Source organism: Ruditapes philippinarum, unplaced genomic scaffold (assembly GCF_026571515.1).
Source record: "Ruditapes philippinarum isolate M1 unplaced genomic scaffold, ASM2657151v2 ctg2735_1_1_1_1, whole genome shotgun sequence".
Lineage (NCBI taxonomy): Eukaryota > Metazoa > Mollusca > Bivalvia > Venerida > Veneridae > Ruditapes > Ruditapes philippinarum.
In genome coordinates, this window is record NW_026860300.1 from 91,087 (window position 1) to 105,891 (window position 14,805).

General features: G+C 29.6%; 1 protein-coding gene across 1 annotated transcript in view; it reads left to right on the forward strand.

Moving 5' to 3' along the window:
• LOC132759600 (multiple epidermal growth factor-like domains protein 10) overlaps window positions 1-4,381 on the forward strand; it is a 32,015-nt gene extending 27,634 nt beyond the window's left edge. Inside the window, exons 17-19 of the mRNA XM_060751414.1 lie at window positions 1,154-1,315; window positions 2,521-2,568; window positions 3,988-4,381. Of these exons, the coding sequence (XP_060607397.1) occupies window positions 1,154-1,315; window positions 2,521-2,540 (182 nt within the window). The 3' untranslated portion in view covers window positions 2,541-2,568; window positions 3,988-4,381. The remainder of the gene's footprint in view (window positions 1-1,153; window positions 1,316-2,520; window positions 2,569-3,987) is intronic.
• The last annotated feature ends 10,424 nt before the right edge of the window (window positions 4,382-14,805 follow it).

Sequence of the window (14,805 nt, forward strand, 5' to 3'; positions counted from 1 at the left end):
TTAGTATGTAAGTCACTTTATCCAAGATACGTAAGACTATGTCCGATTAGTACACTTAAATTGTCAAGCCAATCTTTTTAAAAAAAATAAGTTTTGATTTGATAATGTCTGATTTTGTACATTCAAAAACATTTTATTTGTATAAATAAGAGAACTTATCTGGTGTGCATTATTGATTTCGGTAAAAATATGATTCGGAGGTATCTTTCTTATTTGCAAAATACAAATCATGTCTGATAATTCTTTTAAGAACGGATAATAATTAAGCCTTTGTTTATAATGTTTTTTTTTATGTATGTAAATATGATTTCAGATAAGGGAAAGAGTTAAGTCATGTGGTAGTGTACATAAAAATATTATCATTAGAATCTTTCATTTCCCACATACATTGCGAACATAACTTAATGCCTAAAATATGTATGCACATATTAAAGTTTCGAAGTATAAACTTACAAAACGTTTACTGTCAATATTGTCCCAGTATGAAATGTCATTTTGCCGAATGTTATAATATGTAATCAATTCAATAAAATAAGATAAACTAAGATTTAAAAACATTTTAGTTTTAATACACTATGTAAGACATTCCACCGTAAAACCTTTGACTAGATGATTCTTATCAGACGGACAATATTTTGTATTGAATGATAAACTATGCCCAAATTTAAATTTAGAAAATACTGATAATTGCTGCACAGTCTCTATGTTCATGTACAATAACATGTTTTCATTTCACATAAATAGATACATGTATGTTACAAACTCTACACACTTTAAGTGGTCACAATATGAATATGTACAGTCATTGAAAACCTGGCAGTTTTTTAAGAAATTACCATGGGATATGCTTAGTAAGAATTTTAAAGATTTCAATAAATTTGTGTCTTTAAAGAATTTTACTTAAGGATAAGCGTTGTATTTCTTTTACAAAGAAATGTTTAATTCAGGAAAACAACGAGGGTTCTTTCTAAATACTTTTAGTTTATTTTTTTATTGGAATATACAAATAATCGCTTCGGTTTAAAATTGAAACATTGTTTGCTAAAATGATATATAATGATATTTAGTATCATTTCATGCCGACATCGCACAAAGAAAATGTGTATGTGTTTAAATAATTATTAAACATGCCGACTTTTTTCATTGTTTTCAGAAACTTTGAAAGGTGAAAATTCAACAGAAATTATCAGTAACAAGGAAGGTAAAATGAATGCAGGCACGATTGCAGGAATAACTATTGGTGTTATCTTGGCTGTAGTAGTAAATGCAGTAGTAATTGTAGTTGTGGTAAAGAAGATGAGACAGGCTTGTAATGGTAGGACGACTTTATTTAAGTAAATTGTAATATTACATGTATTTAAAAATTTTGCTTAAAATTGCTGGTTATTTAGTTAGTGGTTTGGAAATTGTCTTAAGACCTTTTATTCCACCAATGCTATCTCTATTTTGAAAATGAAATAGGTTCACAACCGATGTACACTTTTTAAAAAAATCAATAAGTGTACACGTGTTTCTAAACTTAAATTGGAATAATAATGTACTGCTAAATATGGAGACACATAATGGGACAATTTTTGTCACTTATATTTGACACAACTAACTAATAGACAATGGTTTCAATACAAAATTGTACACAGAATACTTGGCAGAAACGAACAAAGATAGTCTAAACTGCAGTTTTTGCATCAATAATGCTAAAAGCTTCGAACACTTCTTTTGGGACTGTGAGGTTGTTTTCGATATGATTTATGGTCTTTTTGAAAATACTCATTTGTATGGTGGCTTCGTGTTTTCGCCCCCCCCCCGCCATTTTAACTTGATAATTATCGACTTTTCGCTTGGCGGAGTCTCAGGCGAACACAAATCAGCCACCATACATTTGCATTTTGTAAAAAGAAAACCACTTCTTTTAGGCATACAAAATACATATTATGAAACAAAAAGTTTTGCTTTTATTTGTAAAGAAGTACATATATAATTGTAAAATGAATTTAAAAAGACCGTTTATAGAGGTTGCTAAGCATTATATGAAGTACCAATACCAAATCGATAGAGAAACACAAACAATAATTAACAAGGTAGATAGTTTTGACAAACATTGGGAAAGTTTAAAATATACTAATAATATCTGTCATATGTTGCGGTTCGTTACTTAATATATATATATATATATATATATATATATATATATATATATATATAATATATATATATATATATATATATATATATATATATACAAAAATGAAAACAAGTGCCCTGATGATCATAAGAGAAACCGGTTGGCAAATTAATTAAATAAGTTAACTCATGGACTGTGTTTTTTGTTTTATTTATATATATATATATATATATATATATATATATATATATATATATATATATATATATATTATATATACATATATATATATATATATATATATATAAATTCAACTTTTCTCAAATAGTTTGAAAGACTAACATGTCTTTGAAAAGTTTTCATAAATCACACTACCTTGATATGCATATCTGTTTTAGGTGGCTTCAGAAGGTTTTAGAAAACAATGCATAAATTACTAGGAAAAGGTATGTTTTTAAGTCAACAACTTTCAAATACAAATCTATGTCTTTTACGATTGAATCATATCTAATTTATTTATGATCAAGTCTTACGCCTTTTTTCACTGAACACATTTTCCTTCTTCACTGATGTATTTTGAAATGTTCAATCTCCTTGCATAGATTTTGAGCGTCTAAACATTATCATTGTCAAAATAGTTTCAGAATAACGTCATTTATGTTTTTTTTTATTTCATTCAGCCAAACATAAATTATTTTTATCTTATCATGAATGTTATAATAGATAACAAACACTTTATAGGAGTAGCAATGACACACTGAATATTTATTTCAATACACACAAACATACATCGACGACATGTATATAAAATACTTATAATGATTTAAGTATATGTGTCCCTGCACTTAACATTTAATTATGTGTAAAATAAATGTAAAGTCCCTTGTCACCGATCCACTCAATGCAGTTCACATATACACATATGTGGTTCCGCAAATCACTATCCATTCCTCTTGGATACATTGTCTTAATACAAATAATAAAAAAGGTTTAAAAAACTTCCACAGTCAGAACCACTTCACTGATACTTCTTATCCATGATATTTGTTAAGACAATAACAAAAATTGTCAACTCTGAAAAATACAAAGCAAAATGAGAATCTCATTACATATTTCTATTTTAACAAACAAAGCTGTGATAATGGGTGGGTGGGTGATAATAGGTTAAGATAGATTTAAATAAACGTGTCGTTCTACATGTTCTATCAGTGTGTCAAAAGCTTCGATAGTGATAAACACGCCGTTACTCACTATTTATACTAATGTAGTTCCTAATCTACCCGTATGTAAAATATTGCCGCCAAAACTGGCGTATTGATATATTTTACATCCTGTATTATCATAAACATTAGTTTAATATCTTAAAGCATTAAGAATAACATTAACGCAACGTAAATAAATATATATTATATAAATTTAATTTAGTTTCAATATTGCCTTCCTCTTATTACGTGCAAGCACCTTTGATTTACATCGCGGGAGCAAATGGACTACTCTAAACCTAAAAAATGTTGAACAAAAGCTGAAATCGCGGAACAAATGTCTGTAAAACATAAATGTTTATCTCCTATTTAATATTTTAGCCATCCATCTTTAAAGGATAACCTTTGTTTTATCAGTTTCTCTAAAAACCGATAACAGACAGTTGCCACAAAACTATTGGTAATCGTATGGCGACTAATCTTACAGAATAATATAACATTACACAAGATAATGAACACATTAAAGAAAGGTATTTTTGGTCAATTTGTACCTAATATTCTATTGACTAAAAAAAATGCAAACAACCGCCAGATTGTTAAATACAGTTATTCTTACAATGTTAGATGATTACAGTAGATCTTAAATTCATGTTTCCTTTTCAGGGACGGGATTTTGCCCGTGTAAGGAACGCTTTGCAACTGTAAAAAGTTACACTATCCTTGCCTGAGTATTTGTTTTTTATATTCGATTGTTCTTTGTTTAGATAAAATGTAAATTTGATTATGATTTAAACGGTAAAAATCTTTAAAATATTAAATAACATGATAAAACAAATAATAAACAGAAACAAAAGAAAATAAACCGACATGTCAAAAAGATAAGTAAAACTGCATTATCATTATTATACCAATATCATTTTATTTCAATGGTGTCAAGGACGCATCACAGTTGAAATCGTGAACATTTCAGTCATCACTTCCATTTATATTCTCTCTTATTATTGTTCATAAAATTCATATTATTAAACAATAAATTGATATTTATCTTTCAACACTATTCTTTTTGTTGATGTTTACTTTTATATATTTTTGTATTGCTTTTAAAATGTGCAGCTAACAACGGACGTGAATTAATGATATTTAATATAGTTGAAGAATTTAGTCTAGTTTTGAAGCTAGACATACGTGCTTGGAGCATGAGATACCGTACCTTTCAATATGGTCATCTTTTATCAAAAAATAATCAAACCCAGTACGCAAGTTGCACCTTTAAAATGTTTGTTTACATTGATTGTCGCAACAAAAAAGTGAAAAGAGATAATTTGAAGTAGGTGACTAATAGTTTTTTTTTATAGAATAAGGTTTATATACCGTAATCTATGAACAATGAATCATGATTAAAACTGCCATAAAGAAAGGAGGCCTTTCTTTATGAATAAAACATTTTCGAAACGACAAATTAAAAAATAAAACACTACTAATATAGTTATAATTATTTTTTTGTTGGGAGGCTGGGGGGGGGGGTAGAGGTGTTAGAAGCACGTACAATTGTGCCATTAAGATAGCTTCTTGGCCAAGATTAAATTGTACAAAGTTGTTGAAGGTTTAAATTAAAAAGTAAATTATAATCTTCAATAATGTTGATAATAATAAGAAAAAAAAAAAACAAAAACAAAAACAACAACAACAAAACAGCAACAAAGACATATGCGTGCACTGGATATTCAGAAGTTATATAGAGGATATTGAATGAGTGTAAAATCAATACTGAATTTATTGATTTATCACATACCCAAAATAAAGACCATTTAAAGTAAAATAAAAGTCATTTTTTCATTGACGCGCCTATAGTTTAACGCTAACATTTAGTTTAAACATATTTATTTCAATATTTTACATATATTACATTTTATATATATATATATAATTGTTACATAAATTGAAAGGGATTAGAACGAAAGAAAACTTATATAGTTCCTGTCCCTAGATAGCAAATGATATTTACACAAACATCTATGGCAGGATAGGTATTTCATTTAAAATATTGCAAGATTTAGTTTAAACATAAACAATGAAAAAAAAAATCAGAAATGCAACTAAATAAGACAATTTTCTGATAAGTACTAAGCAAAAGAAAAACAGACAAAAATAAGTAGTTTTTATATTTAAACTGGCACTTAAATCACATTTAGCAATACTCTAGAAATTAACTTTTTTCAAACTAACCAGAAAAATAGTATATGTATATTAAAAGAAGAGAAAAAAATAATGGAAAGACCAGACTAACGATCAGAGGTCAAATTGGAGATATAGCAGTATTTTAAATGTTGGCAGTATAAAAATACATCTAGTGGAAACGTCCGCTGCTATTTATAAATTCAAATACTGCATCTAATATCCATGTGTTTGTTTGATAATCATTTGACGGATCTCCATATAGAAGGGTTCGAAGATTAATGGGACATATTGGAGTCAATGTTTGAAAAAGTGCATTTCTTATTTGTGTGTAATTCTTGCAAATAAAGAAAAAATGGTGGTTGTCTTCAATTAGGCCACAACTACATAATGGAGATGATACTATATTTTTTAAGAACAGATGGTGGTTAAGAAAGCTGCATTTCGTTCTAAGTCTTGTATGAAGAATTCGTGACCTCTATCTCCATAATAGAAGTGTCGGGGAGTTTTAATTTTGTCTACGTTCAAAGAGCTTTTGAAAGAATTCAATGACTGTAGCTGACGGGTTTCAATTGGTAAGGAATTCCATTCACGAAGTGCCGTTGGTAGAAAGGAATTATAGTATAGAGTTGTTCTTGTACGAATTGTATCGATATTTTGAGAATTACGTAAGTTATATGTAGTGTTCAGACCAACAAGATCTGGTACACGCTAACATTTAGCGCGTCTTTATACTATGTTTGTAACATTTAGCGCGTCTTAACGCTATGTTTGTATAACGCTAATGACGTCACGTCAAAATGTATGCACGGCCGTGCAATACCATATTTACGGAGTCGCAAAATCGGCACGAGTGTGTGATAACGCCCGGTAGTTTACCCTATTGCGATATAACGGTCAGTATAACTTTTTAATGGAAACAAATACAGTTTACGAAGTTTAACAAATTCAGTTGACGAAGTTCACCGAATAAGATTAATATATTGTGTGCATTGACCAAATAATCAGTATGCAATTGACAGGTTCGTAAAATCAAACAATACGATTATACACGAATGTGACACCTAGCCTGAATACAAAGTAATTCTCTTTTTCACCTATTTATCACATAATCATTATCAAAATAATATTAAATTTCTTTTTGTCGATATTTGTTTTTCTTTCTTCATGTTGTCCATGTTTCTGCCAACATTATTAGGGTCCTGTTATAAAAAGCCCTGTAGAGAAGTTTGAAGCTGATACGATTTTCCATTTGATAAAGTGGAAGTAATAAGGAGCAAAAAGGAAATGATACATTGAAGAAACAATAAATGATACTTGTTTATGACATGCTTTCCGGTGGTGTATAGAAATATAATAGTGAAATATAAAACTGATAAACTCACGGTTTGAAACAGTGAAATTATTAATTTGGTAATTTCACTGTTTTGAATTTAAGCCCCTTACGTTGTTTCAGTAAAAAAAGCAGCGTGCTGGAAACCAACTTGATGACGTGATGTCAAAAATGACGTCAAGTTGTATTTTGTGCGCTTTTTATTTAGTGTTAGGTTAAATTGCCTTTTCAAACGTTTCTTTGCATATAATAAAAAGAAAATTAGTTTAGTTTAGTGTAAGATCGAATTATATTTCACCTCGTGAACACCAAAATTTCATATTTTACTCGTGGCTGTGCCACTCGTGAAATATACCTTTTGGTGCTCACTCGGTGAAAAATATTCCGATCTTATATTGAGCTAAACAAAGACGTAATTTAACGCGAAATAAGACGTTTTAATACCTATATTACTATATATAGTAACAAAATTTTGGTCGCTTTTCTACTTGGTTTTATTTATCCATAATTGGCGAGAAGATGAGCACGCGTGCAAAAATGACGTATCCAACTTTCAGCCACCTTTAAGATGGCTGTCGTCGTTGAATAAACTATAGTCACTTGCACACACAATTTTAAGTTTATGTGACAAAATCAATCGCAATCAACAAAGCTTAACAATGAAGATTTATAAACACAAGAATAAAATCCAATAACTGTGGCCAAAACGTGACCCTCAGAATTTCCGGATATGACTTCCGAATGACGGTAGATAGACACGAAAACAGCAGAAATTTAAAACTGAAGACTTATATCTTGTCAATTAAATCTAAATCTAGACATTATGTGCATTCTCGGGCAATTTCACATAATGGCGAGCTGTAAGTATCTACCTCAGAATAATGCGAAACAAAAGGCGTGAGAACGCAAAACAAGAGGCGTTATAACGCGAAACAAACAAAAATCAGCAAGATAATTTCTACGGAGCCTCTAAGGTGACATTTTCCCATTTTCAACACTTTTTCTCAAGATTTAATTCGTTTTTACAAAATATTAATTCGTTTTTACGAAACATTGTTTCATAATTATAAAATATTAATTCGTAAAAACGAAATATTATTTCGTAATTACGAATTATATTTCGTAAAAACGAGTTAATATTTCGTTATTACGAATTAATATTCGTAATTACGAATTAATATTTCGTTTGTAAGAATTTATATGAGCCGCGTCACGACAAAAACAAAATAATGGGTTTGCGACCAGCATGGATCCAGACAAGCCTGCGCATCCGGACTGTCTAATCAGGATCCATACTGTTCACTATCAGTTTCTCTACTTGTTATAGGGTTTGTGAGCGAACAGCAGGGATCCTGATCATCCATGCTGGTCGCAAACCCACTATGTTGGTTTTGTCGTGACGCGGCTCATATTTTTTTTACGACATGCATCTTGGATTAAACGGAATCACAATATGCTCAATAGCACCTTTCTTGACAGCTCAACAACTTGATACCTTTGACATTTACTATCTTTATATTTAGTGTTTTTATGAATGATCGCATGGTGGCAGTACACAAATGTTAGGAAATATATTTTAAGTGAAAATCTGAAAGTCAGCCCCTTTAAGATTTACTTATTTGTATGATAAAAGAAAAAATAAAGAACATGTCAGAAATTACAACATTTTTAATTTTTACCAGCTGTAGGGAATATTTTTTTGAAAAAAGGGGAAATGAGGATGTTTTGGATTGAAAATGACTTCTCATTCAAAAATCCTGTTCACTCTTATATAATAAGCCGCTTATAAACGTTATATTTGGTGGCAATGTTAATCCAGGCTTGATCTGACCCCTTTTGCTTGTCAGGTAAGAATATTCTGTTAAGCAATTCAAACTTTATGTCAGGCCAATTATTTAAGTAGCTGTCGTTACAAAAGTTCAATGCATTGATGTCAAATAAAAGTAAAAAATATATGTTTAATCTAGCAAAGTATATAAAAGAAGCATTGTGTTTACGTCAAAATACCCTTGAAAGTTTACCTGTCTTCTGATCGTATATTGTACTTCATTATTTGTCTATGTTAGTTATGTATATAATAGTCTTTGCCATAAGTTTTTTGTTTGTTTGTAAATGGCCAAAGGCAAATGTATTGCTGATTGCCAATAAATAAATGAAATGAAATGAAATGTTATTACTGAATGAAGGTATCGTGACTGTTTGATGGTATTTTATGGGTCAAATTGTGCAAACTTTTTTTTAAATTTGAAAAAGATATCTATATTTGTTTTTTGTATATTCCTCCTAGTACTTCTGTCTATTATGCTATACATGAAATAGGCTACTTTGACAAAATTGAACAGGGTTTATGTAAATATTCAGACTGCGGTGAAGTTGCTGTAATTGGCGATTTAAATGCAAGGTGTGGCGAGCGATCCGACGTTTTACAATCAAGTGACGATTTTAACAAATTTATAAATGTTTTAGATCAAAATGATGGTGTAGAAAACAAATTTGATTTACCGCATAGATTTACTATGGATAATGGCGTAAATTCGTCTGGTTTAAGATTATTAGATATATGCCTGAGCAGCAGTTTGAAAATTGTTAATGGGCGAGTAGGAGATGATGCTGGTACTGGTAGTTTTACGAATATGACTGTTAGAGGCAATAGTTTAATTGATTATACACTTTGTACTTATGACCTATTTAAGTCTTTGACTGATTTTGTTGTTCATGATTTTCAAACTTGTTCTACACATGCACCAATACAAGTTAGTTTCTCTGTCAATTGTTTTTTACAGACTGAGTCGGTTGAGTATGCTAGTGTTAATAATAAACTTGTATGGAAGGCAGAGAAAGCACCTTTATTTAAAGAAAATATCAGTAATTCAGTGTCAGAATTTGATGATATAGTAAACAGTATGATACGTCAAGATACTAATTTTGATACTGGTATTAATAATTTTGCTGACACTTTGTATAGTAAAGCTTTTAGTGTTTTCGGTCAAAAGAAATACAATCATAGTAAAAGGTCAGATAAGCGTAAATTTTTAAGTCCGTGGTTTACATCTGACTGTGAGGATGCAAGACGTGTATACAAGGCATCGAATAAAAGATACAGATGCTCTAAGATTGTAGAAAACTATGAAATTTTAAAAGTTGCCCGAAAAAGATATAAACTAGTTAAAAGAAAAGCTAAAGCCAAATTCAAATTAAAACAGAAAGGCAACTTACATAATTTAGCAAGGAGTAATCCACAAAAATTCTGGAGCGAAATAAAAAAAGTTAGAAATAAAAAAAATCCAGACAGTACACTGACTAAAGATGACTTTTATGACCATTTTAAAAATCTTTTTGCAGAGGATAATGTTTTTATTAATAATGATGTAGAAAATGAGCTTATGAATAATGATTTTATTAATGATAACGATGTGCAACAACTGGATAAGATGTTTGATATAATAGAGGTTGAAAAGGCTATTTCCTGTTTAAAATGTGGTAAAAGTGGTGGAATTGATATGCTTATTCCTGAAATATTTAAAGAATGTAATACAATTTTATCACCTGTTTTATGTAAATTATTTAATTATATGTTTGTAAATGGTATTTATCCAGAAAGTTGGTCTAAAGGAATTATAGTCCCCGTACCCAAAAAGGGGGATATGAATGATACAAATAACTACAGAGGTATCACTTTGACTAGTATTTTTTCTAAAATTTTCTCTATTTTATTAGATACTCGCTTAAGAGCTTGGGCAGAAGAAAATGGTTTATTGTCTGAATACCAATTTGGTTTTCGCAAAGGAAAGAGTACAGTAGATTGTGTTTTTGTATTAAGTTCAATTATAAATCAAGTGTTAAATTATGAAAATAAGAAACTATATTGTGCTTTTGTGGATTTCCGTAAAGCCTTTGATGTTGTTTACAGAAATGGAATATGGGTCAAAATGATAAGATACGGGACTTCACTTAAAATTGTTAAAGTTTTGCGTTCTATGTACGAAAGTGTTAAATCATGCATAAGAATAAATGGTGATTTGTCTGACTTTTTTGAAAATAACTCAGGTGTAAAACAAGGGGAGCCATTATCTCCCCTATTATTTATTTTCTTTATAAATGATATGTATGACTTTTTGCTTAATGATGTAATAGATGTTTTTAGTTTAGATAATGTACAGTTATTTTTACTGCTTTTTGCAGACGACACTGTCTTATTTTCATACTCGAAAGAAGGTTTACAAATTTTGCTAAATAAACTAAATCTATATTGTACAACATGGGGTATAAATGTCAATATTAATAAAACTGTTGTTATGGTATTCAAAAGGGGTAATAGACCAGAAAATATTGATTTGTTCTATGGTCAAAATAAGTTAAATATTGTGACAAAGTTTACTTATTTAGGTGTAACATTGTCATCAAATGGTTCTTTTTACCAAGCACAGAAGTCATTGTCAAAACAAGCGTTGAAAGCATCATTTTCATTGTATGCATTGTTTGATAGTTTACAAATGGATATTACTGAAAAAATGACATTGTTTGACTCAATGATCTTACCTATATTGAATTATGGATCAGAAGTATGGGGTTTCCATAAAGCTCCTGATATTGAAAAAGTTTATCTGAAATTTATGAAAAATGTATTATGCGTACGGCAACAAACGTCAAATTTAGCAACTTATGGTGAACTAGGCAAAATTCCCCTTATAGTATTGAGGAAAATAAGTATAGTAAAGTTTTGGTACAAAATTTTGAAATCCCCAAATTCATTAGTGTATAGAGTTTATAATTTAAGAGACGATCACGGTAATATTATTAATAATTGGTCAGCGAAAGTAAAAGATTTGCTTGATGATATGGGTTTTTCATATTTATGGAATATGCAAGATGTTACAGATATACAAATAAATGCGGTTATCGAGAGAATATATGATCAATATTTACAACAGTGGTTTAGTGATATACAAAGTTCTCCGAAATTAGACACTTACTGTTCATTTAAAACTGAATTTAGCTACGAAAAATATCTTAGCCTGATATTAAATGATAAATATAGAATAGCGTTTACAAGATTAAGATGCTCAGCACATCGACTTTTTATAGAGGAAGGCAGATACAGAAATATTGAAAGAAATGATAGAATTTGTATTAATTGTGATATGAACAAAGTAGAAAATGAATACCACTTTCTGTTAGTATGTCCTAAGTATAGAGATCTCAGAAGGGAATGTTTACCAAGCTATTATTGTGTTTGGCCCACTATGAATAAATTCAAATATTTAATGAATACAAATTGTGCTCAGTTGCTGAATAAAACAGCTAAGTTCATTTATTTGGCAAGTAATAAACGTGAGTCATTACACTGACATAACATTTCACTATACCTGTATTTTTAACGACGAGTGTCGTTTAACTTCATAGGATACAATTTAAGTATAGTTTATAAAAACTAAAGTTGACTAAGTTTCTGATCAAAATGAATGTCTAACAAACATGATATCGGTTAAAATTTTTTTACATCAAATAATCATAATAAAATACGTGCTCTGAAATAAATATAATGTATGTAATTTAATAATAGACTAACATACATGTGCGTTTATTTAAAGGGTATAAAGCTATAATCTTTACAACATGTATCATTTATAAGACTATTTCTTTCATACAAACATTTTGGAAGTATTCTGCTTTTTTTTCAGATATAACATTACTTGTTGTAGCGGATATATAGCTTTATACACTTTATCAAAATTATTGTCATGAATTATGCGTATGTATATAGTTTGTTAATGTTAACTGAACTGGTGTTGGGTAACAGTAACGAAGCTGATAAAATGGTCATTCTAGCAAATTGTCTGACAAGTGATAACCAGACGTCAATTACTCTTGAAGCTATCTAAATATATACATGTACTTGATTATCATGTAATGGTACTCTTTTTATTTTGTTTCGGAAAAGAGGTACCTGTACGTGTTACGTTGCTACTTAGCTCCTTCTGATATGCTATTTATCGTATAGCATGTCTTTGTAAGGAACATAAGGTTCAAAAGCGATTGAAATATTACTATATATCATTTTCCAATATACCCTTCACCAGTTCTCACAATGATTGTATATTATGTATTTATATGTCTCATATTTATGTTCTATGCACTTATCTAGTGGGTTTCTTTTTTGTACTTTGTATAGAAATTGGAACGATAAAAGCTTTGTATGTTTGGTAAGAGATTTAAAAAGATTGGTTTATTAAATCTATTTACTAATTAATTTATAATTATCTCATTCTCGTTATGTACATACTTTTCTCATTATGTGTTTATTGAACCGCCGAACATGGCGATGGACATTGTAAAATGTTTTTGCCAATAAATATTTTGAATCTTGAATCTTTTGAATCTTGTTTATGATTTCGTTAAAACGAATAATTCACGGGGAAAAGTGTGGAAAATGACATTTAAGGGGCCCTGTACATTTCATATCTGCCAGACTGACCTACGTTTCATGACGTGCAGATTAAAAATTACGACCTTAAATGGATTACAAGTAGTAGAGAATTTTCTCGATCAGTAAAATGATTAAGAAGTTGAAAATTTAAATTTAGCATAGTAACAATTTACCGAATCTGAAATGTTGGAGGAAAATGATATATTTACACTAGTCGAAAAAAAATGAAAATGAACTGAGCATGCCTCAAGATAAAAAAAAATAAATGAAGAATATCAACTTTGAAAATGCACTCAGATGTTTGGAAAGTAAAAATATTCATAATACAAGTTATGAATTGCATGTTTTTTGCAATGACTAAATGATTTTGCAGAATAAACCTTTTATTTCTCATGTGTGACAAACACAGTAAGAGCTAATTTTGCATATTTTGACCTCTCGGGATGTTTCTGCAAAAAATTACACGAATATACAAGTTGAAACCGAATTCAACAAGTACAAATGTTGCTGCAATGCAGCAATTGAGAAGCTCCGCGCCAAAATGCGCTCATTAAAGATACCTTACCAAATCATTTTCTATTTAGATTAAGGACTAGTGTACATTAATCCGGATGTTTTGTAAATCATATAAATTTGAATAATTATACTTATCGTATGCACTGTCCATGACAAAGGGGCCAGATATTAAATTAAAAAAAAATGGTTTCACTAATGCTTACCTTGTAATGAAAGTAATTCCAATACAAACAAGACTTACAAGACTTGTTAATGTAATGTGACATGACAGTAGTGCAACATTGTTCTGTTTGTGTCACTACTGTAGTAAGTAATATATTAGATGATAAAAAATATCAAAGCATGTACATTTTCTTTTTCACCTATAATGCTACACTTTCTTCTAATATTAACAACTAATCATTGCAAGAAATATCAAAATCCACATGTAAATAAGCCAAATCGACATAATTTTTCAAAATGTCCGTTACATGTTTCGCGCCAAATGGTATATCATGTTGAACAAGAAAGGCATTGATGTAAAGCATCAGCAAGAAATGCAGCAAGTGACGATGAACCAATAGACATCTGATGACCAGATATTCTTTTAAACTTTTAAATGGTTAATTGGATTTTACTAGAATTGCACATGTATACCATAGATAAATGGGCGGGCGAAATACATTGTTCACCATGAATTTTGGTCGGCTTGCTAAAGATAAAAATATTTAATGAATTTTCTTTTGAACATACAAAACAGTAGTCAAATTGAACAAAAACTGATTTTTTATTATAATTGTAACAGATATACAAACAGCATATAAAAAAGTAACAAAATATACTAATATAATTGTAATATAACAGGCATTTTTCTATCAAATTAAGTAAAAAGGTTTCTTTTGATGCAGTAGCTATATTTTAAGTCTCAGATAAATACTGAAAGAAGAACACAACTGGAATGAAAAAATTGGAATGAATTTCTAAAAGACCAAATTCAGAATTTATTTTGATATACGCGTTAACAAAAATAATGGTACATTTAAACATGAGG